We start from the raw sequence: 21,264 nt of genomic DNA on the forward strand, positions 1-21,264 counted from the left end.
TTTGTTTTTTCTTTTCCCCCAGGCAGAACATCTTGCAAATCGAATCAGATGTTTTGCAGGTGCCCCTGAGCATGAAGACAGTGCTACCTGGACAACAAGAGTTTTCTTTGATTTTTTTGTCATCTACGTGGGTTTCCAAAAGGCTTCAGACAGGATCTCTGGTTCCAAGGAGCTGCCGTGGAAAGAGAACGAAGCTTTTCCGATTATTGGGAAAAGTGGCCAGGATTAAACAGTGATTACGGAGGATCACAGATATTTCTTTAAGGGAGCGGCTTGCCTACGTTTGGGAACAGTTCCATTCCCACCACACGCCAGCATCAAACCAACCCCACCATTACCGGACGCCGCCAACGGCTGCCCGCCCACCCCGCCGGAAGGGGCGGGACGCTTTGCCAGACGGGCCTATTAGGGCCCTGCCGGAAGCACGCCTCGCTTTGCGCGTGGGCTGTTCGTTGGGCGCGCGGATGTGACGGCCCCGGCGCTGTCCGGCGGGGCGATGCCGGGCAGGCGGTCGTCCAAGGAGAAGAAGCGGCGCCGCTCGCGTTCCTGCTGTCCGGAGGGAGCGTCGGGGCCGGGTGGCAGCGAGAGGAAGCGCCGGAGCACTGAGTCCAGCCACGGTGCCCCGGAGGTAGCGCGGGAAGGAGGGGCGGGCGGCTCTGCCCGCTGCTTTATCCGCTCCGCCTGGGAGCGAAGGGGCTCGGGCCCGCCTGTGCTTCCTGAGGCGCGACTCACCGCCTGCCGGGCCCGTCCTCCGGGCCGCCCCGGCGAGCGAGGCCTGGCCGTTGTCGCTGCGGGCGGGCTCGGGAGGTAGGCGGCCGTGCCCGCGCTCGGCCGGGTGGTCGCAGCTCTCCGCAGCGCAGGCCCCGCCGGAGCCCGTCAGCGTGTGGCTGCACGGGGAGAAAATCCGTCAGAACGGCGCGGCGAAGCGGGAGCGGTGCCGGGGTGCTCCCCGTGCCTCTCCCTGAGGAGACCGGTCTGTGTTTCTGGGGTGTCAGAGACGCGGGGCGCAAGCTCAGAGGCGGCCCCGGTTGTGGTGCTTGTGCATCCAGGGTTGTGAGCCTGTTCTGGGAGGTGTTGGTGCAAAAATCTGTGTGGCACACACTCCTGAGTGAATCAAAATGTGTTTCTAGCTTTATTTTTAATCTCCTTAACTGGACAGGTCTTCCACAGATATATGGAAGATATATTTTCTGATGCAAAGACCTCTTTTATTTTCAGAAGGCTGTGCCACACAGGAATTTTATGCCAACTTTCTTCTTTTCAGCTATAAATTATGAAATTAGCGGTTTAGTTGCACAGCAAATCAGAGAGGTGGATTTCTTCTGCTTGATAGCATGCTTTTTTTTTATAAGCAGCAGCTAGGTATTTGCAGGTAGTATTTTCCAGTTAATATTTAAAAACTACTTCTTGCCTCTTCAAGGTTTTGCATAATTGATTTCAGTAACCAAAAATGCAGTTACCTTGCAAACTAAAACACTATTGGAATCTCAGAAGTCCCCCTTAAGATGTCCCTTGCAATTATGAAGGGAAAACTATTGCAAGCACAAATGAAGCTGTAAGTTTCCTTATTCTTTATTTTACTAGAAAATTTGAAAACTGTACTTTCTTTCCTTGTTTTTAGGAAGCCAAATGCAGTGTACCATCTGGAGAAAAAGTGGAAGAAGCTGAGCAACCCAGTGATATAGAAGAAGGAGGATTAGATCTCAGTGTGTCACTCAAACCTGTCAGTTTCTACATCACAGACAAAAAAGAAATGCTTCAACAGTGTTTCTGTGTCATAGGGGAGAAAAAACTACAGAAGATGCTGCCAGATATTTTAAAGGTACTGAAATACACTTACCTTTTTTATACCTTTTAAAAACTTGAATGCTTGTGTAACAAAGCACATCTCTCAGGTTAGGTGGACTTGCAGCTTAAAAGCTGCCTGCATATTTCTTAAAGATTACATCAAATCTCTGACAGTGAGCCTTGTTAAAGATCTGATATAGATATTCCATCTTACTCTTTTCTTCCACTGCTCAGACATTGCTGAGCTGTAGACTGCCGATTTTTATACCATCTGTCTGTACTGGTTAGTTATATGCCAAAAGAATTTCATAATTGCATGGAGTAAATTCAGTAGTGTTGTTCACTAATAAATATGCTTATTTGTTAATAAATTTTTACTTCTGTTTGTGTCAGCTGAGTTCCTTTCTATGGTGTTAAACCAGTGTCTGAGATAAGGCAGGAAAACCCCTTCATGAAGCTTCTGAAGCTGTAGCTTCTGTGGACTTCAGTGTTAGTATTGCTAGAGTTTTACTGGCTTAGAACATACACTTTTCTTTTTTAAGGCTTGTGAACTGCAGGACTTGGTAAAAATAAATTGAACTAGCAGCCTGTACAGAAGAAGAGGCTGCATGTAAAATGTCATTTCTGTAACAGTTTAAAAATTTTTGCCTTTAATTTTTATGTTTATGAGTCATATTGCTAGTATAAGGGAGGCAGGACTTCTGTGTTTTAAACACATAGTGAATTGCATGCAGTCTCATCCACTTCTCGTCTCTGGGAGAAGAAAAGAGGTCTGGAGCAGCTGGAAGCAGAGGCATTACTGAATTTGAAAGGAAGTTGCCTGTTGGTGTAGAGCCAAAACTGCAGTAAGGTTGTGAATGTTACAATATCCTCAGCGTTTTCTGATTTTGGTGCTCATACGTGGTCTCATAGGTCATTTTGAAAGTGTCAAATTATCACTCTAGTTCACCAAGAGGACACCAAATAGTACAAAAATTGTAAGGGTAACCGGAATTCCTATAAAATGTGTAGCAGCATGTAGTATGTTTCAAGCATGAGAAATGGATCATAATTTGCATATTTCTTAGGTTTTCTTTATTATGTAATACAGCTGTTGGTGTGTTATCAATAGCAGTGTTTGCTTCAGTTCCTGGACTTGGATTCAACAGTTGTCTCTGGGCTTTGTAAGCTTAATTATGTAATCCATCTGCTCCCAAATCATGGAGAATTAGGATTAATCTTTTATGTAATGTTTGTTGTTTTGTGCTTCACATGGATAGCTCATTATTTCTACTAAGTGATACAGCTGCAGTGAAAACTCCAAGCCATAGGTTGAGTAACTCATAGTGTGTACTGCTTATTTTTTCAGAAAAAAATACAGACACAATTTTTGGTAGCTGTCAAAACTGAAATGCCTGCCTAGTGTTCTTCAATAGTTGCATCAATGCAGGTCAGAATAGGGAAGGGACTTTCAATCTGAGTTAGCTCTTCATTCAGAACAGTTGGAACACTACTTACATTCATAGTTACTCTGTCCTAAGAAATTTTTAGTAGCTTGTGGTCTGTCTTGTCTGTCTTCTTAGAGCTGTTCCATGGATGAAATCAAAAGGCTTTGTTTGGAGCAGTTGGAGCTGTTATCTGAAAAAAAACTGTTGAAGATACTTGAAGGTATGAACAAAACTTTTAGGTACCACTGCACACCAGAGAATAGTCTGCCTCTAAACAGGATTTTCACTGAATATCTAGCTACTAATACGTAAATATATAAACACACATACATATGAATAAGTATATATTAGTGTGTTTATGTATTAGTGTACATATTTATTAGTGTTTCATATAGGCACATGCTAATAGTATATACATAGTGTGTGTATATATATATGTATGCTGGTTTTGATCTTTTAAGCTTGGATGAAATAATCCATTTCTTTAGAATCTCTTAGGGATAGATTCAGGAACACAATAGTAGCAACTTTTCCATAGTACCCAAAGTAAGAACAAAGCTTTTGACTTGGTGGAAAAAACAAAGCTAGGAGTCTAGAAATCTTGTTTGAAATCCATTATTTAGGTAAACTGACATTTAAGTTGCCTCCTGGTTCTCTGCAGGGGAAATCTGACACACTGAAAACCATTTTAATCGTATTAGCAATTGCACTGCAGTATTCGGTGTAGTTAAAGGATTCTTGATGGATCCTTGTGCTTTGCTGAGACACACAGTCCATGTACGTCGATTAAGGATATGACATTTCAGCTTTTCAGTATCTAATTGAATTTCCAGTTGATATTTAAGGGCTGTACAATTTCTTTTGTAAATACATTGCTCTATTCTCAATTGAATGGAACTCTTCAAATCTTAAATGCTGCAGAATACCTTCTATTAATTCTATTCTCCTATGCTTTCTTTTTAATGCCTATAGTGTTGTACTAGCAATAGCTATTCTGGTTTTTTTGGTAATACAGTGTAACTGAACAATGTCAGCCATGTGACTAGCAGAAAACTCACAAGTAAGATTTTTGTTTTTGAGTAAGTCTGATTTCAGAACATCTGCTGATTGCAATTAATTAAGAGTAAGCCTAACTATATAGCATTAATTGTATTACCTGCCTAAGTGTTCATGTTTGAAACTGTGTATATTTAGGCAAGGTTGGAGCTGATTCTGATACTGAGGAGGAGACAGATGGAGGAGACAAGACTGGAGGTGAATCAGTCCGTCAGTGAGTAAAAGATAAAACATTTAAAAGCTTAATTTGAAGATACTAAACAATACAGGGACTTTTCATGAGGAATGATCAAATGTGATGTTGAAAGACCCCATCACTATACTCTTAATTATGTGATTATCTTAGTTGAATGCCAATGAGCTGTGACTGCTAGCAAGCACTAAACTGAAAAACATGGCTTTGTCACTTTATAATATTAAATGTGTCTTGGGCACATAGCTGAGTTTCATAGTGCTGTTACTGCCTGTCAGTTGAGTTGTGCTAATTGAGCATGTGTGTACTCGTAACCTGCAGCAGAATTGAAGTAATATGGTTTAGGTTAACCCTCTTTGAGTGAGCTAAAGCAGGTTGAGTAACTTCTTCCTACTTAGGGTAGTGAGCTGTGTTAAGTGTATTTTCAATTCAGCTGAGATGTATCTCTTCTCTTCCACCTTTCTTTCTGGTCCTTATTCCTGCCCCAGTTGAAGCAGCGCTGATACTCATCTGATCCCATATTCTCTGTTAGGTATGTTGTAGAATGTCTAGAGTTTCAAGAACAGTGGCTTCTGGTTTCTTATCCTTAGGTTGGCATCTGTCAGTTTTGTAAAGGCCAACACTCTTTAACCTTTTCTTAAAATGCTTGTCTGTTTTTTAAAGACAAATCTTGTGTAGTGTTTTACTAAGTCACTTCTTGAACTGGTGAGCTCTTTCTGGCAGTTTCTATGGAAATAGTGTAGGGGAAGAGGAAGTTACTGGTTATTACCCACCGTGTATCAAATTTTATATGTAGAACGTGCTTGTAGAAGACAAAATTAAAAGCTTTTCTGTTTTCATTGCTGACCTGATTACAGCTGGTCCCCAGATTCAGTGCACAAACTTAATAAACCTCTGAGACAATATACCAATGTTTGGGGAGATTAAAGTACCTCTTAGTTGCTGGTTTGATTAGTTCATCTAAACTTACTAAATAGGAACAAATGGATGAGAAAGGTAGTGATCATAATCCAAATTTCATGTTCTGGTTAGTATTTTTAATTTAACAGAGATCTGTTTTCTGATCCTGTCTTTGATTCAGAACAAGTTAGGAAGTTATTGAATGAAGTAATTTTTTTTGTTCTCATCTCATTATGCATCATACAAATAATATGAGAAAATGGAGTGACACCAAGTTAAGTGATGTTTCAGTTTCTCTCATGTGATACAGTTTCAATACCCTCTGACGGTATTTCTTCTAGGGTTCCGTTTCGAGCTGATTGTGACTGTATCCCCAACTTTGTAATTTTTTGCTTCCATAGTCTGTGAATGGTGTCAGTACATGTTTATGGGCCTATTTTTCTTAATTTGGTCATTGCTTTCTGCTGGCTATTTAAAAAAGCAAAATAAAGACTTCAAAAGCTACAACATACACTAAATATCAGGTCTCTTTATGTAAAAGAATATCTGCTAAAGAAATAAAGCAGGATTTACCGTTTTTTAACTAGTAGGTATCTGAAGACACCTAACCTGTTTGCCCATGGCAAGTAGGAAAGTTACAGGAAAACAACATCTATAGAATCTAAATTGCAGTTTGGAAGTCTACTGTTTTTACACTATGCAGATAATATTCCAGCCATAAGCAGCAAGTAGACCAAAGTGAGTTTGTGTTGTCTACCTTTGCTCATAGCTGTGTTGAAGTACAGCAGAATTAAAACCGACCAAGTTCTTTAACCGTTGCTGCAGTGATGAAAAACTGACAAAGCTACATCACCTTCCATCACTGATGAGAAAGATGTGAACAGTTAACTGGCAGCAAAATCAAGAAGAAATGGTTTAAAAAAAAGTAACAGAAACTGAGATATGTTGATCAAAGTTATAGAGCAGATTGCATCCTTTGACAAACAGAATGGTTTAAGTGTCCCTGGTTTTTGTGTTTCTGTCTCCATCCTGATAGTTTAATGTTTTAGACCTGTCTGAAGTGGCCAGACAAGATACATTGGTGTAGGAATGGTGGCTTTTATCATTTTTCATGCAGTGGGTTAAAAATAGTATGCTACACACATGCTTTCTCAGAACCTTGGCTTATAGATTCAGCTGTGTGCAAGCTTTAACAAAAAGAAAAAGAGAAAGCTGTTTGAATAATAGAGGGAAAAAAGGAGTAGGGCAAAATATGAAAAACAAGGTTTTATATTAATCATTAAGCACAGTGCTCTCTAAGTAGAGCAATATTATGCTTTTGCAACTGTCACGAGCCCTTTTTATTATATAGGTCTAATCTGTGAGTGTTGAGGTTAATTTTTTCACAACCTGTGTGTAAGTAAATATAAATGCAAGTTTGCAGAACTTCATAAAATTGTGTTTCAGCCAGAACATCAAGAAGTCTGTGTGCTGGTGTGACTGAGTTAATTTTCTTCATCTAGTTAGAAATTTTTCTTTTTTGTAGCTAGCATGGTCATTGTTTGGATTAAGTTTGGAGACAACATAACTCCCTGGGACAGAATTAATGTTTTTCCCCAAGTAGCTTTCCAGTGGTTTTGAGTTGGAACAAAGAGAATGTAAGAATTTACTGCTATCTTAGTTGTTGTCTGGGAGCCAAGAGTCAGGTTTTCTGACTGGGGAGATCCATTCTGGTTCTGCTCCGTTTCAGTGGAGTTCTGTTCAGTAGTTTCATTGTTTCAGCTTTTTGCCATCCTGCTGTTTGCAGAGGCCTCTGGGCCTTTCTACATTTTTCTCCCTTCTGTCTCTGGCATCAGCTGTTGGGACCAGGTGCTGCTCCTTAGGACTGGCTGCTTGATGTGGATGGGGTTCGTGAGGAGTTGCGCTGAGTATCACTTATTTTATATTTTATTTTCATTTTACATATCTATTATTAGTGTTAGTAGTATATTAGTATTGTTTTGTTATTTTATTAAACTTTTTATCTCTATCCATGTGCTCTCCCTTCTCTTTTGATTGTATCCCCTATTTGAGGGGTGTGTGTGCGCAGAGTGAGTGAACGACTATCATGGTTTTGATTGCTAGCTGGGGTTGAAACGCGACAGTCAGTAGGCAGGGAGGCTAAAGGTGCAACAGTGAAGAAAAAGTAAAAACTGCATTGCTAAGCTAAATTTTGGTTGTTTGAAATCATTAATGCATTTTTAATTATAATTGAGTTTAAATGGGTGAATTTGTTTGCCATGGGAAAAGACTTTTCAGAATGAAAAAGGCGGTTTATTTTTTTATGTTCTTGCTTTTGGTTCTTCCCATTTGTCTTCATTACTTGTGGTTTTCTTGTAAATGACCACTTTTTTCTGCATTCTATTAATGACACAACATTAAAACTTTTTTTGTTTTAAATCCAACATGTCTTAATTGTTTTCATGGACATGTATATGTGGGAAGGGAAAATGTGAATAGCAAGTCTTAAAAATTAGTTAAGAAGTTAAATTAGTTAATTAGTCTTAAAAATTAGTTAATCTAGTAAAAAATTTAACTGATTGGAAATATACCGGTTTGTGTCTTTCATCCTTGTCTTTTAAGAAGAAATAAAACTCGAGAAACTTATACCTTCAGCAATATTCTTATATCAATAGATAGAAAGCTTAAATCAATACATCTGAAGAAATTACAAGTGTATCAAAATATAGAGACTTTCTTAGAAGGCTATAGTTCACACTGCGTATTTTTTTTCCCCAAAATAGGTGAATTTTTATCTATCTCTGAAGACCTGCTTCCTGTCTGTACAGTCTAAAAGTAGCAGGGGTTTAAACAAATTTCTCCAGGTACAGGGAAGACTGCACGATTCAGATCTTTATCTGAAGCTTTTGGATTGTATTACATCTGTAATTGTCAATCGAACCTTCCTTTTCTTGATGTACATATTCTCATTCTGCCACCAGAACCAGAAGTCCCGAGGTTTTTCCTAAAATTCAGTTTTGTAAAATCTTCACATACTTCCATTAGTATGTAAAACACTTAGAAACAGCTGGTGACAAAATAACAGACGAAGTTAAACACTAGAAATCCTGGAAGAAGCATAGAGAAGAGCTGAAGAAGTAGGGCCTGTGTTTGCCAGTAGCTGGAAATTGCTGTTAACAATAGATTTGCTTCATTACTTGCAAGCTCTGTGTAGGTGCAGTTCTCAGATTTTTGTTATTGTTTCCGTGTTACTGTCTGCAGTGTAATACTGTTAAAGCAAGAAAATTGCTGTGTACCAAGTTTTCAACTAAATGACAGATATTTAATTGAAACGAGTTAGCCATTTAATGTCCTGCAAAACCAAGCAGATATTTTCCCAATCTCATTCAAAAGGTATTGGCATGTTCTTGAGCTATTTCTTTGCTGTTCCCTGAATTGGCTCTTTAAATACCCTCCAAACAGAAGGACTGAAAGTAAATTGTTTGCTGTAGTAATAAAATGTCTTGAAAGAACGAGCATGATAATATTATAGTGATCATATGCTCTTTGGTATAATGTGAGTAAATGATCTTTTACTTTGAAACTCTAATGTGCTTATTTTTTCATTGTGCGAATCTGCAGTTTTAGTATCCGCTCTTTTAAGAGTTTATAGCCTTTTTACTGCTTTGCAGTCATGAGTGCAGTTTTTTCTCGTTTTGTTTTAGAAAGGTTAGCAGATTTAAAGGCTTGCCTTATTTTAACATATTTTGCTGCTGGGTACTGGGCTGTTCAGAGCCGTGCAATTGCCATCTGATATTTACCCCTCTAGGATTACTTGCTTATCTTCGCCATTTGGCATCACTGAAAGAGCAGGCTAGTTGAGTCACTGAACAGATACATTAGCATTTGGCATCTGTTCACTTTCTTGTGATCTCATGGTGTCCTCAGACTTCACCTGTAATTAGACTGCACGTTTTAAAACTCATTAAACTATTTGATTAGCATCTGTCACGTGCAATGCATTTCCTGAGAAGCACTACTTCATAAGGACTTTTTTCCTTTTTATTTTTTTTTAATTGCTTGTTGTTCATTATTTTAGTTCTCATTTATTGTGGAAATACGCCATTGGAACAAAAGTTTACAGGAAGCTTTTGAGGTCTCGGGACTTCTAGAAATATTTTTTAGACTTGGAACTGCAAAGGCAAATTTTAGTTTAGGAAGGTACATTGTCTGTATGTCAGAGTAGCAGTGGTGAGGGATTAAAGGCATGGACTCTTAGTGTTTGTGAACCAAAAGACATTTTATTTTCATGAGGCACTTACATTTATAGTTAGTAGCTATTGTACACACGTTTAACTTTGTTTTAATTGGCTTATGGCAGCTGTCCACGCGCTCAAAGTTCTCTTATGATTGGTTTTCTTAATCTTTCATGTGCTCTGGCAGTTTGGCTAACACATTGTAAATATCTTTTCTTGTACAAAAACATTCTGGTTTCTCATTCTATTTTGGTCAAGGTCGTTCCAGTAACTCAAGATGACTGTCTAAGATACTCCACACAGTGGTACTGATCTCAAGCCTCACTCTGGATACTTAGGTGAATGTTTCTTAATGACAATTAAGCTGTGTAAGAAAAGTATCAACACAACTGTAGCATGTTGTTAGACTGTTTTCTAGTCCAGTACATTAAGATATTTTTTCTGTCACAAAACTTTTCCTGCTGTTCTCCAACTGCGGTTGCTACTGAAGCTTGGAATCTTAGCCACCAGTATTACAGTGCTATTTTCTTAATCCTTGGCTGTCCACGCCTCTGACCAGTACTCCTTTTCCTAACCTGTGCTGCTATCTTACCTCACTCTGTATAATCTTGCTGAAGATGTGGTACCAAATCAGCCTCAAACCCAGATTTCTTTGACGGCTATGCAGATTCCTGAAAGTAATATGTTCTGTACAGAATCCATGTGCCTGAGCCCAGGTAAGCATTGCACTAGTATGGAGCATGCTGACATGAAAAGCTAGCATAGGGAAAATTTAAATTTACAGCGTTTATCACCAACAAACTGTAATAGCTATCTTCTTTCTGTTGAAGGAACATAGTGTGTAAATGTTCTATTTAAAAAAGCTGAGTTTCTCTCTTGGAAGAGTGACTTTGAACATAACTGTCATCCTGAGGGAGAAGTATTTTTAAGGACTGACAAACAGAGGGAGCTCAAAGTTATTTGGGTCACATACTAGAATGGCATGAAAGAAGAGGGTATTAAATTTGTATACCGTGCTTTAATTTTAGATTATCTTCTCATAGTTTGGAAACATGATGTTGTGCTACCCTTTCTCAAATATATACTGCAGTATAGGTAGTTAAGAAAAAATATTTTTCATTAACAAACAAATTTAACAAGATTAACAAGTTGGGAGCAAAACTGAGCTGTGAACTGAAATGCTTCTGCTTGGCCACAAGATGGTGCAAAATGCCCACCTGTTAAATGAAGTATTGCAGGTTAGCCAGCAGTACAGTCCAATCAATTCTGAAAGAGTGAAACTTGCTGTAAAAGGGCTTTTGGGTTGTAAAAATTATTTTTCTGACATGAAATAGTCTTTAAAGAATTGTGATTTTTACTGTAGTTGGTAATAGTGTGAAGGCAACAGGGCGAAACTTTACAACAAGTTTTGATGTGTGATTTTTTTTTTTTTTTCCTTCCCCTCAGTTGATTTTTTTTTTTTATGTAGCTGTTGAAATGGGTGTAGGTAATTTCACCACCAGTGTTTGAACCATAGAGGTTGCTCTGAGTTTTCTGTCAGAGGGTTGATTATAGTTTCTTCAGTGAAATTTGGTGTTGGAGCTCAGAGTGATATCAGAGATGTGAAGTTTTTTGGCTGAATACTATCTGTTGAAGATCAGTCTTTCCCAAGTGACATGTTGCTGTCCAGTGCAGAGATGGCTACTCAGCTCAAAATGATGAAGTGTGTGTGCATGAGGGAAGATGGGGTAGGGGCAGCCTAAGCAGCTTTTGCTCTTAGTGATGAGCAGGATATATCACAACCTTATTTTGGTCAAGAGTTGAGGGACTAACTAAAACAAATCATTAGGAGTTGCTGAAGGTGGGGGAAAAAAAGGGAAATAGATCCTTCCTGATCTGTTGACCAGTAGCTGGTCCCAGATCCACTTGCTCTCCCCAGCTATTGGCACTTGGACACACAAGCCTGCAAGGTTTGCATCTCCACTCCAGTTGCAGCTTAGACCTCCTTGCATGTGAACACCTCTCTGATAGCTAGTGCAGACCTAGGATTGTCCCTAGTAGGTGACACTCACACTGCTAATCTCTTGTGTGTCTAGCAGAGCTATGGTCCCTCAGTTTGCAGACCCTGCTCTCTTTGAGGAATTTTGCCTCTGATCTTACAGCCTGTTTGGTACCTGACTCCCATACTTGCTGGCTAGACTACCCTGAGGTTTGCTGATGAATTACATGCATTTGCATACACACTGATGCATGACATTGGAATTCCCTGAGGAAGTGTGCATGTCTTTCGTTCTGTTTTCTGGCAGCACAGTCCTGCAGGCACCTATGACCTATGGTTCCCTTTGCAGTTGTTGGCACTTAGATACATGCACATGCATATATATGCAGAATAGAATAGAACAGAGTTCAGTAAGAAGGCAGGGCAGACTGTGGTGATCAGGTCCAGGGTTTGGCCAGAGAAGTATACTGACCAGCAACTTATTTATGCTCTGCTGGCCCTTTATGATATTTTTTTCTTTTCTCCCATGCTTGTTCTTTCTCAAAGTGCCTCAGTCTATTCCTTTTCCCGCCTTTGGTTCCTCCTCTAAACATCTCAGACTGCCCTATACGTTTCTACACTTCCCTTAAAAACATCTGCCAGTACATCTTATGCAATGCTGAAGTGTTCTTCCCCGGCATCCTATACAGATGCCCTTGCTCCTGTAGACAGTAACACCCTTCAGCCTATAAGGTGATTTCTGTAGCTGACTTTTCTTACTAGGTTTCATTCCCAGAAAATGGGCTGGTTGATCTCCTTTCACAGCTCCAGGAGCAACTTGGGCAGGGTGATCCCTCTGCATTGATCAGGTCACTAGGGTTCCTGTGCTCACTGTTTACGTCTGCACCTTTCTGGACTTTTGTGCTGATGATGACTCACCATTAAGCGCCTAACCTAATGGACAGGAGCAATGCAACAGAGAACTGAGTGTGATAAGCCTTGGCAAGTGACAGGAGGGCAAAACCTGAAATTTCTGGGAAGTTGTGCTGTGATAGCATCATGGACAGATTTCGCTGGTGGTCTGTGCTGGCTTCAGGCTTAACCCCACCCAGTAATGGAGGTGGTTGAGGAAATGTTGCTACCCTGGAGTCTGACGCTGTCTCAAAGCAGAGGACCAGTTAGACTTTGGTCCTTGGCTGTGGTCAGGAGCCTGGCAGTGACAGTGCAGAGAGGGTGTTCCCCCTGGGCTAGGCTGGGCAGGCTCACTGGTGTGGTGATTGGGGTGCGTCTCTGACTCTGACTTTATGGGTGCATGTATGAGTGCAAAACTTTTCCTCACAGCCTGTTGTCTGCTTGATCCACTTAACAAGTTGAACATAGTAATGCCATGTTGTCTGGTTCCTTTTCCACTCTGGCAGCAGGAAGACTGAGACTCTGGTTAATGTGTCTAAACTATCACATACAGCAGATCTAATTTTATTTGTTGAATTTCTAGGCTTTATTTTACAGCTAAAAGGTGAGGGCTGTAATCCATCTTGCAACACCTCTGGCCTTTGTAGTACAAGACTGATGACTGGAACAGAAAATAAATGATAAAACTCTGTTTGTGAAGAGGCAAAGTTTAAATAATTTTCTGAAGGAGTTAGCTGTATATACAGAACTTCCCACTCAACAAAGCTATTTGAACATGTGGTTTGTATCCATTCTGTCTCTTTCAGCCCTGCCAGGGAATGGAAAGTCCAACAGAAGTTAAAAGGTTGAGAGAGTAGTTCTTGACCAAGCAGGAAAGCAAACTGAAAGGATACATATCACTGAGTTCTGGGAAAAATGCGTAACAGTAAATGGTCTACTCTTGGTTAGTTATAATGGCATTGGACAGAACATTTATCCTTCCTTATTTAAGGTGCAGAACTTTTAAATATATTTTTTAGGTGCTGTGTGCATATGAAAACAGTTACACATTCTTCTTAATCAGTTATTGCATGCTACCATACACATCTGTGTTACAATGGGTACAAAAAGTGACCAAAAAAAGAGCCTATTGGTTTGTAATCTTTGCTATTACAGAAAAGGAAATAGCAATCGACATAACTGCCTCTCAGACCAGGATGGCTAGAAGTATTGCAGAGTTCTCCCTCCTGATGTAGCTGTTGGACAGCTGAAAAAAAAAATCTTTGAGAGCACAATTTTAGTAAAAGATTTCAGGCCATTCCTGAAAAAGTTTAAGTCATTATATTTGAATTCGTGATACCAGAATGCCGCTACCCTGTTTAGCTCCCACAGGCAGGATAGTTGCATTGAATCCATATTAATATGTATGAAACAAATGCCACACCTACATTCAGGGTGGGAAACTGGCAATTCTACTGTCAAAATGCTCACTAAAGATGGCAGTTGTGCTCTTCCTGATTCTGGGTCCTTCTGCCTTCCTTCTTCCTGTATATTTCACTGTATTTTCACAGTTTGTGTAACTAGTACGTGCAGAATGTGTGAAGAATATGAACATTTCACAGAAGTATCTCTTCCTTATTCCTTGTATAAAGCAGTTGAAACCTTGCAGGTCAAGGGTAGAAATCTTTAAATAGAAGAAATAGAGAAATGCTGATACAGAATACTATCTAACAACTGAGTTGCATTTTATTTTAAAAAGTGTCCTTTTGTGAAGCTATGAGATTGTGATGTAGGAGAGGTGGGTGGTGGTGGTGTGATGGTAACTTCATGGAAACAACTTGTTAATTTCAAAAGAAAACAGTAAATAGCGTTTGAATACAACTGAAACTATAGCTTTTTCAAGTCATTTGCCTGTGTCACAATTTAATGTGAGTTTTAGAGAAGAGCTCCTAATATTATGGAGAGGTTCCCAGAGAAGATTGTTATTCTGAAAGGCTAGTGTGTAGTAGAAATGATTGCTTTATCCTTGTGTGTGGCTAGCAAAGGGGAAAAAAAAAGGCTTGTTCTCGAGTGCTTAGATGAGCACTCTCTATGTTCCATTTACCTTTATTCATACTGTAGCTGGCCTATAGGCCTACCAGCACATAATTTCTTAAGTTAATGTTTCTTAGAAAGTTCTCTTAAATTGTAAGTGATGTAGATTAAAATGTCATCTTTCCAGACAGGACAACAGTATAGACTCTACTTCTTCTCTCAGAGAGGACAACAAGCTGGAAAGTCAGGAATCAAAACAAGGTATGTAGTGGAGAAAGCTGAAATTTTGTTTTCTTGGTGTTGGACAGTGACTAATTCCAGATAACTGATTGCGATTGCAGCTACTGTTCAAAAGAAAGCTAAGAAGCATCATCTTACAAAGCAGCTGATATGGGTTTACAACCTCTCTGTTGGTCCCAATTCCAGAAAAGGAGAGGGGAACATTGAAGATGACATTGTAGGAACTTTGGCTGCTTAATTCTGTGAGACTGGAGGTTTTTGTGACTAGAAGCAAATTGTAGCTCTTCTAAGTTTGCTAGTTTAGCTTCTGGAACATGACTGAAGCTCTTGCAAGGCTCATTTGGCTCTTCAGATCTAGTTTTTCAGCTGAAGAGGATCTTCGGTCATTTCAATTTCTTGGTATGTAGGTGATTGCTAATACTACTATTACCATTTGCTGAATTCTTTGAGAATCAGTTTTATTTTCTGTTGAGATGATCATAAGAGCCTGCAGTAGCCTGTTTTGACATTCATAGAAATCCATTATAATAATGGTTTGCCAAAGGACTGCTTGTAATTTAATCATTTTGTTCAATCTTGATATATGATACCTTGCTTAGATTGCGCAGAGCTGTGGTCCAAGGGAATGGTGTTTAACACCCACCACTCCTGATAACTGGTATAGTTTTCTTGAAGTCAAAGCCAGTAGAAGTACACACTCAAATCTTTGAATCTCTGAGGATGAACATTTTGTGTTGTGTATTTTCTTCTTTAAATGCAAAAATGCTGTGGATAAGACATTCAGGTACTACAGTGATTGGCAGAATAGAAAATGAAAACGCAGGGAAGTTAGTTGTATACATTTGAGTACCTGCTGTGTAAGGAAACAGTTCTCTTAACCTGCAGCAGTATTTGTTTTATTTCAGTCATTAAGTCAGCACCATATAACAACTTCCAGTATTATTCTGGGCATGAAGCACTAGAACTGTAGATGTTTGCCTGTTTATTTTCATTTGGACTAGCTGTATGCAGTAACTGTTAGAAATAGCTTTTCTGATCAAAGAATGTTGCAAATTCTTAAGCCATATTTCTCTTCTGCAGAAGTCTAACATTACTTGCTTCCTGCAACTCCTATTTCACAATTCAGAATGTTGTCTAAAAGATGTGTCTTGGAATGACTTTCTGAAACATGTTTATTTCTGAAGTAATTAGTGAGGGGAATTAAATGGAGAAGGAAGGAGTCATAATAAAAGCATCAAAACTTTAGGAACAGGTTGCTATGGCTTTGTGAGCCCTGCTTTACATGTTGCTCATTGTACTATATGGAGTGACCTTAGAACTGACAGATTCCCTGCAGATCTCTTTCACTTTTTTATTATCAAGGGAACCTGATGGCTGTTGCAGGTGGTTGCTTCATAATTGTTTTTTATGATTTAATCAACCAGAGTATCATGTTCTCTTTGGGTAAGAGGATGATTAGTTAAAGGTGTTAAAATCATAGGTCCTTGCTGTGTTAGACTGCATTATCAAATTTTTTATAGCTTGGATGATATTGAAAAAGAGCAACACACAGAGGAAGTACTTGCTTGGATTTCCAGTGTATTGTTTATTTTATTGTTGATGAGCAATCCTTGCAAATCAGTGCTACTAGCCCTGCAGATCTGAAGATCAGGAACCAATGAGATGGATGGATGAAACTAACAATTCCAAAAAACCAACCAAACAAAACCAAAAAACCAACCAAACAAAACCAAAAAAACCCCAACCAAACAAAAAACCCCCCCCAAAACCCAAAAACCAAAACAGTTCAGTGAAAGAGAACCTTTTAAAGTCAGATGTCAGCATACTAATTTTAAGCATCAGAGTCACAGAATCGTTTAGGTGAGAAGGGCTGTTTTGAGCTCATCAACCCCAATCCCCCTGGTCAAGCAGATCAGCTAGAGCAGGCTGCTCAGAACCACCTGCTGTTGAGGTTTGAGTATGTGCAAGGATGGAGACTTCACAACTTCTCTGGGAAACCTCCTCCAGTGTTTGATGACCCTCACAGTAAAAAAGTCTTTACAAGTGTTCAGATGGAACTTCATGTGACTTAATTTTTGCCCATTGCCACTAGTCCTGCCAGTATGCAGTACTGAGAAGAGTTTGGCTTTCATGTCTTCATGCTCTGCCATATTTTTAAAGGAGAATGAACCATAGATCTTTAGCTCTAAAACCTCATTATTAATTAACAGGGACACAGCCATACCTTTGGATAGTGGTACTACCAAAACCAATTATAAAACCTTTAGAATCAGTAACTTTACTGTCATCTGACTATAAATGGTTCATTTTAAGCAAGAACCAATCCTACCATAAGTTTCCACAGATACAAAGGTTGGTGAAGGACTAATTTCTGAGTCCAGTATTTCAAAAGCAGTTGTCTCTCTGTAGCCAAATTGTGAGAACAGTTACTCAGGTTCTGTTAGAGTTTTGCTTTTATTTTATTTCATTGCCCCTTCTGTTTCTTTTTTATTAACTTAAACTTTGAGCCAGCGCTAAATGCCAATGCAATGAGTTTCCTGTGTTTTTACTGAGTTAAATACATCTGAAATACTTGTGGTAGATTCTGAATAGTTGCACTATAAATGGAGTTTCTATTAATTTTTTGTACAGTGCCTGACTATAGTGTCTGACACCTTTTAAAATACATAAAATAGTTTAAAAGTCTCATTTTAAAAATTGCATTTTGAAAACTAAGTTTGCTTTAAAGATAAACAGTAATCAGTTTTGCACTGCAGAGGCTTCCTTTGATATGAAACCTTATGACATTTTAATTAGGAAAATAGATCATGTAACTCCGTAGGCTGGAATAGATTTTCCTGGTACTGCTGCTTTGCTGTACTGCAAAATTGGCATAAAAATGCATTAACACTTGTCTAAATTAAATCGACCCTAAAAAGTTGGCAGAGAAAAAGAGGAGGAATTATTTTTTTAAATTCATAGATCTTTTTGCCACTCTTTTAATCTGCAGAGAAACACTTTAAGCAGAAGCTTAAAGAAAAATGGTTGGAAGAAAAATGATTCTGTCAGGCGACTGTGTGATTGTTACATTTGTGTTGCAGGCAAGGGAGAAGATAGTGATGTCCTCAGCATAAATGCAGATGCATATGATAGTGACATAGAAGGCCCGTGCAATGAAGATGGTCCAGATGTGCAAGAAAACGCTGTCAGAAGTGGAGCTGGCCAAATAGATGACCTTCAGAAGGACATTGAAAAAAGTGTGAATGAGATACTGGGGTTGGCAGAGTCCAGCCCAAAGGAGCCCAAAGCAGCAGCCTTAGCCGTCCCTCCGTCAGAAGATGTTCAGCCATCAGCACAGCAGCTGGAGCTTCTGGAGCTTGAGATGAGGGCCAGAGCTATTAAGGCTCTGATGAAAGCTGGTGATGTAAAAAACCAGCCCTGAGATTTAGATTTAATTTTCAGTACTTGTTTTGAAGGATGTGATGTCTGTTTTCTTCAGTGGCAAAATATTTTTGGGTTGGGTGTGACATTCCTCATTCAAACCCTCTTGTGTATTCTGACCTGTGGCTTAAACCATTGATAGTTGGTTTTATTGCCTTTCATGTGCTGCATCCATGACGTGCAGAGTGGTTTAATGCTTCACTGAGATCAGGTCTCTTTGTACTGGGTTATCTTCTCAAGGAGTCGCACCATGTATATGAACTATGCTGGGAACCTGTTTCCTTCCAGAAAGATGAGGAGAATCAAGTTCTTTGTAACCCCATGGTTAGATATGGGGAAGAAATTTTTTACAATGAGGCTGTTGGTACCTTGGAACAGGTTGCCCAGAGGTGGTAGATGTCCCATCCCTGGAGACATTCAAGGCCAGGCTGGATGGAGCTCTGAGCAACCTGGTTTAAGTGAACGACATCCCTGCTCATTGCAGAGGGGTTGGACTGGATGGCCTTTCAAGGTTCCTTCTAACCTAAACCGTTCTATGATAAATTACTAGCTATTTTATTTATTGGTAACTTGTTAAACTACTTGAGAAACTTGATTTATATGTACTTAATTAAAAATACCATTTTGAAGAGGTCTCTTGTCATGTGACTGCCTTCAGTGTTCTGTGATGGGATTTGAGATTGCTTATTTCTCCTTGGGGCCCAGCTCATCATAATTTAGCTATTCTAGTCAAAATGAATGATGATTCACTTAAAAGCATACTTAATTTTCAGAAACTTCAGTTCCTAAAGGGACAAATTTTTTCATTTCAAATAAACAGTTGAACCATATTATTTTCAGAGTTACGAAAGTGCCTGAAACAGACAAATAGCAGGATTTTTATAATGTTGGTCATTTAATTTTGTCACTCTCCACTGCTGTTCTGTCTCCTGTGTCATAAATGAAATAAAGAAAATAGAGTTTTTTCTTGACTATAAAGCTTTTTTTTGTGAATACTTGGCATAATATTTAGGGCAACTCAGCAAGCCAGACTATTTAGAAGACCTTGTGTTTTTAATATTTAATAGTGACAGTCCTGTAAATAGAAAAATCTGTCTAATTTCAGGATATATATTCTTTCTTTTTTTAGAAAGGACATTTTTGTCTCTTCCAAGGTTTTAAAATCATAATTCTACTTTTATCCTTGTCAAGGGTATTTCTCTGTATGTAAACTGTATTATAGGATTAATTTTTCTGCTATGACTTCTTACAACAATAAAAATAATTCTGATTTTCTTTAGAGTTATTGCTGGTTTTGTACTTGACTGCTAATCAAATGCCTATTAAAATATTTCTGTGTATTTGTTTACATTCCCACACAGAAATTGATTTTTTTTTTAATGGATGAAGTTTATGAATGCAGTCCTTGTTAAGTAAAATTATGTATTGTTGCTTCCTATATTTCTCCTGGTTGTTATTTAGAAACCAGATTAGATACTTTGCAACAGTAGCATAGATAGTTTCCACATGCAGTTTTATAATATGCAGACATTTTTGTATTCAAATATTATGTCTTGAATTTTATTAGAAGGCTTCTAATTTTATTTTTTCACTTTCCTTTTTTCACCCTTTTTTTCTCTTTTTTTCCCTTCCTTTTTTTCAACTCCTTCTCCCCACTCTTTTCTTTTTAGCCCCTTTTCCACCCTTTTCTCTTTCTTTGTTGGTAGTCAAGTGCATTGTCTTTTGAAACAAACTTCTTAAATATTTCTTAAACTATGATTTTCCTCTGGATTTAACAGTATTGTGACTAAAACAGTTGCAAAACAGTGCAGTGTAAATTTCATTATAAACTGAAACCTTCATTAAATACAGATGAGAAAATTACAGTGTGCATTCACTAAATGATGGCAGTGACCTGGGTAAATTTCACCTGACTGTAATCAGTTATCTGCAGCAACAACATTTTTCTATTATTTTTTAGGAAATGCAGGATGTGAGTTAGAATATATATATACAATTCGAAAGGCAACTGTCTCAGAACATGTGTGTGTTGTCTTCAGTTAATTACATTTGGCTGTTCAGTGAACTTGTGATTTGTTTGAGTACAGAGAAACAAAAGCAGGTAATGAGTGACACAGTTGGCAAAGTCTAGATGTGCTGTCTTATAAATTCACGGGCTAGTGGAACTATGTGAGACTGTGAAAATGAGTTTTACTGCTGCTTTGCTTAGATCGTGGAATCATACAATTGTTTTAGTTGGAAAAGAACTTCTCATTGACTCCAAACCTAACACTGCCAATTGCTCTAAACCATGTCCCTGAGAATCTCATTGATATGTCTTTTAAATGCCTCCAGGGATGGTGACTCAGCCACTTCCCTGGGCAGCCTGTTCCAATGCCTAACAACCATTTATGTGAAGTTCTTCCTAATATCCAATGTAAACCTCCGTGGCACAACTTGAGGCCATTTTCTCTTGTCCTGTTGCTTGCTACTTGGGAGAACACACCAACACTGTCCATGATGCAACCTCCTTTCAGGTAGTTGTAGACAGCAACAAGGTCTCTCCTCAGCCTCCTTTTCTCCAAGCTGAACAGCCCCAGTTCCCTCAGCTGCTCCTCATCAGGCTTGTGCTCCAGGCCCCTCACCAGCCTCATCACTCTCCTCTGCGCTCTCTCCAGCACCTCAATGTCTTTATGATGAGGGGTCCAAAACTGAACACGGGATTCAAGGTGCGACCTCACCAGTGCCAAGTACAGTGGCACAATCACTTCTCTTGTCCTGCTGGCCACACTATTCCTGATACAAGCCAGGTTGCTGTTGGCCTTTTTGGGCACCTGGGCATATGCTGTCAATCAACACCCCCAGATCCCTCCCTGCCACTGTTCCTTGAGCCTGTAGCGCTGCCTGGGGTTGTCGTGACCCAAGTGCAGGACCCAGTACTTAGCCTTGTTGAACCTCAGACCAATGATCCAGCCGGTCTAGATCCCTCTGTATGGCCTTCCTACCCTCCAGCAGATCAACACTCCTGCTGTGGAAACAAAAAAGGTCACCTGCAAGGACATTTGCTTCCCAGTCCTATTATGCAACCCTGTGTATCTCAACCAACAGAAAAAGTTTTTCTGTATTGTTTGCAGCTCTTCTTTATGTAAAGGTTCATTTGCCAGT

At 39.2% G+C, this 21,264-nt stretch overlaps 1 protein-coding gene across 1 annotated transcript; it reads left to right on the forward strand.

Moving 5' to 3' along the window:
* The first annotated feature begins 448 nt into the window (after nucleotides 1-448).
* Nucleotides 449-19,321, forward strand: CAAP1 (caspase activity and apoptosis inhibitor 1). The gene is made up of 6 exons (XM_065656715.1): nucleotides 449-628; nucleotides 1,622-1,822; nucleotides 3,351-3,435; nucleotides 4,410-4,485; nucleotides 14,648-14,721; nucleotides 17,781-19,321. Exons 1-6 carry the CDS (start codon nucleotides 497-499, stop codon nucleotides 18,119-18,121), a joined length of 909 nt encoding a protein of 302 aa, XP_065512787.1. The 5' UTR covers nucleotides 449-496; the 3' UTR covers nucleotides 18,122-19,321.
* The last annotated feature ends 1,943 nt before the right edge of the window (nucleotides 19,322-21,264 follow it).

Source organism: Caloenas nicobarica, chromosome Z (genome assembly GCF_036013445.1).
Source record: "Caloenas nicobarica isolate bCalNic1 chromosome Z, bCalNic1.hap1, whole genome shotgun sequence".
Taxonomy (NCBI): Eukaryota; Metazoa; Chordata; class Aves; order Columbiformes; family Columbidae; genus Caloenas; species Caloenas nicobarica.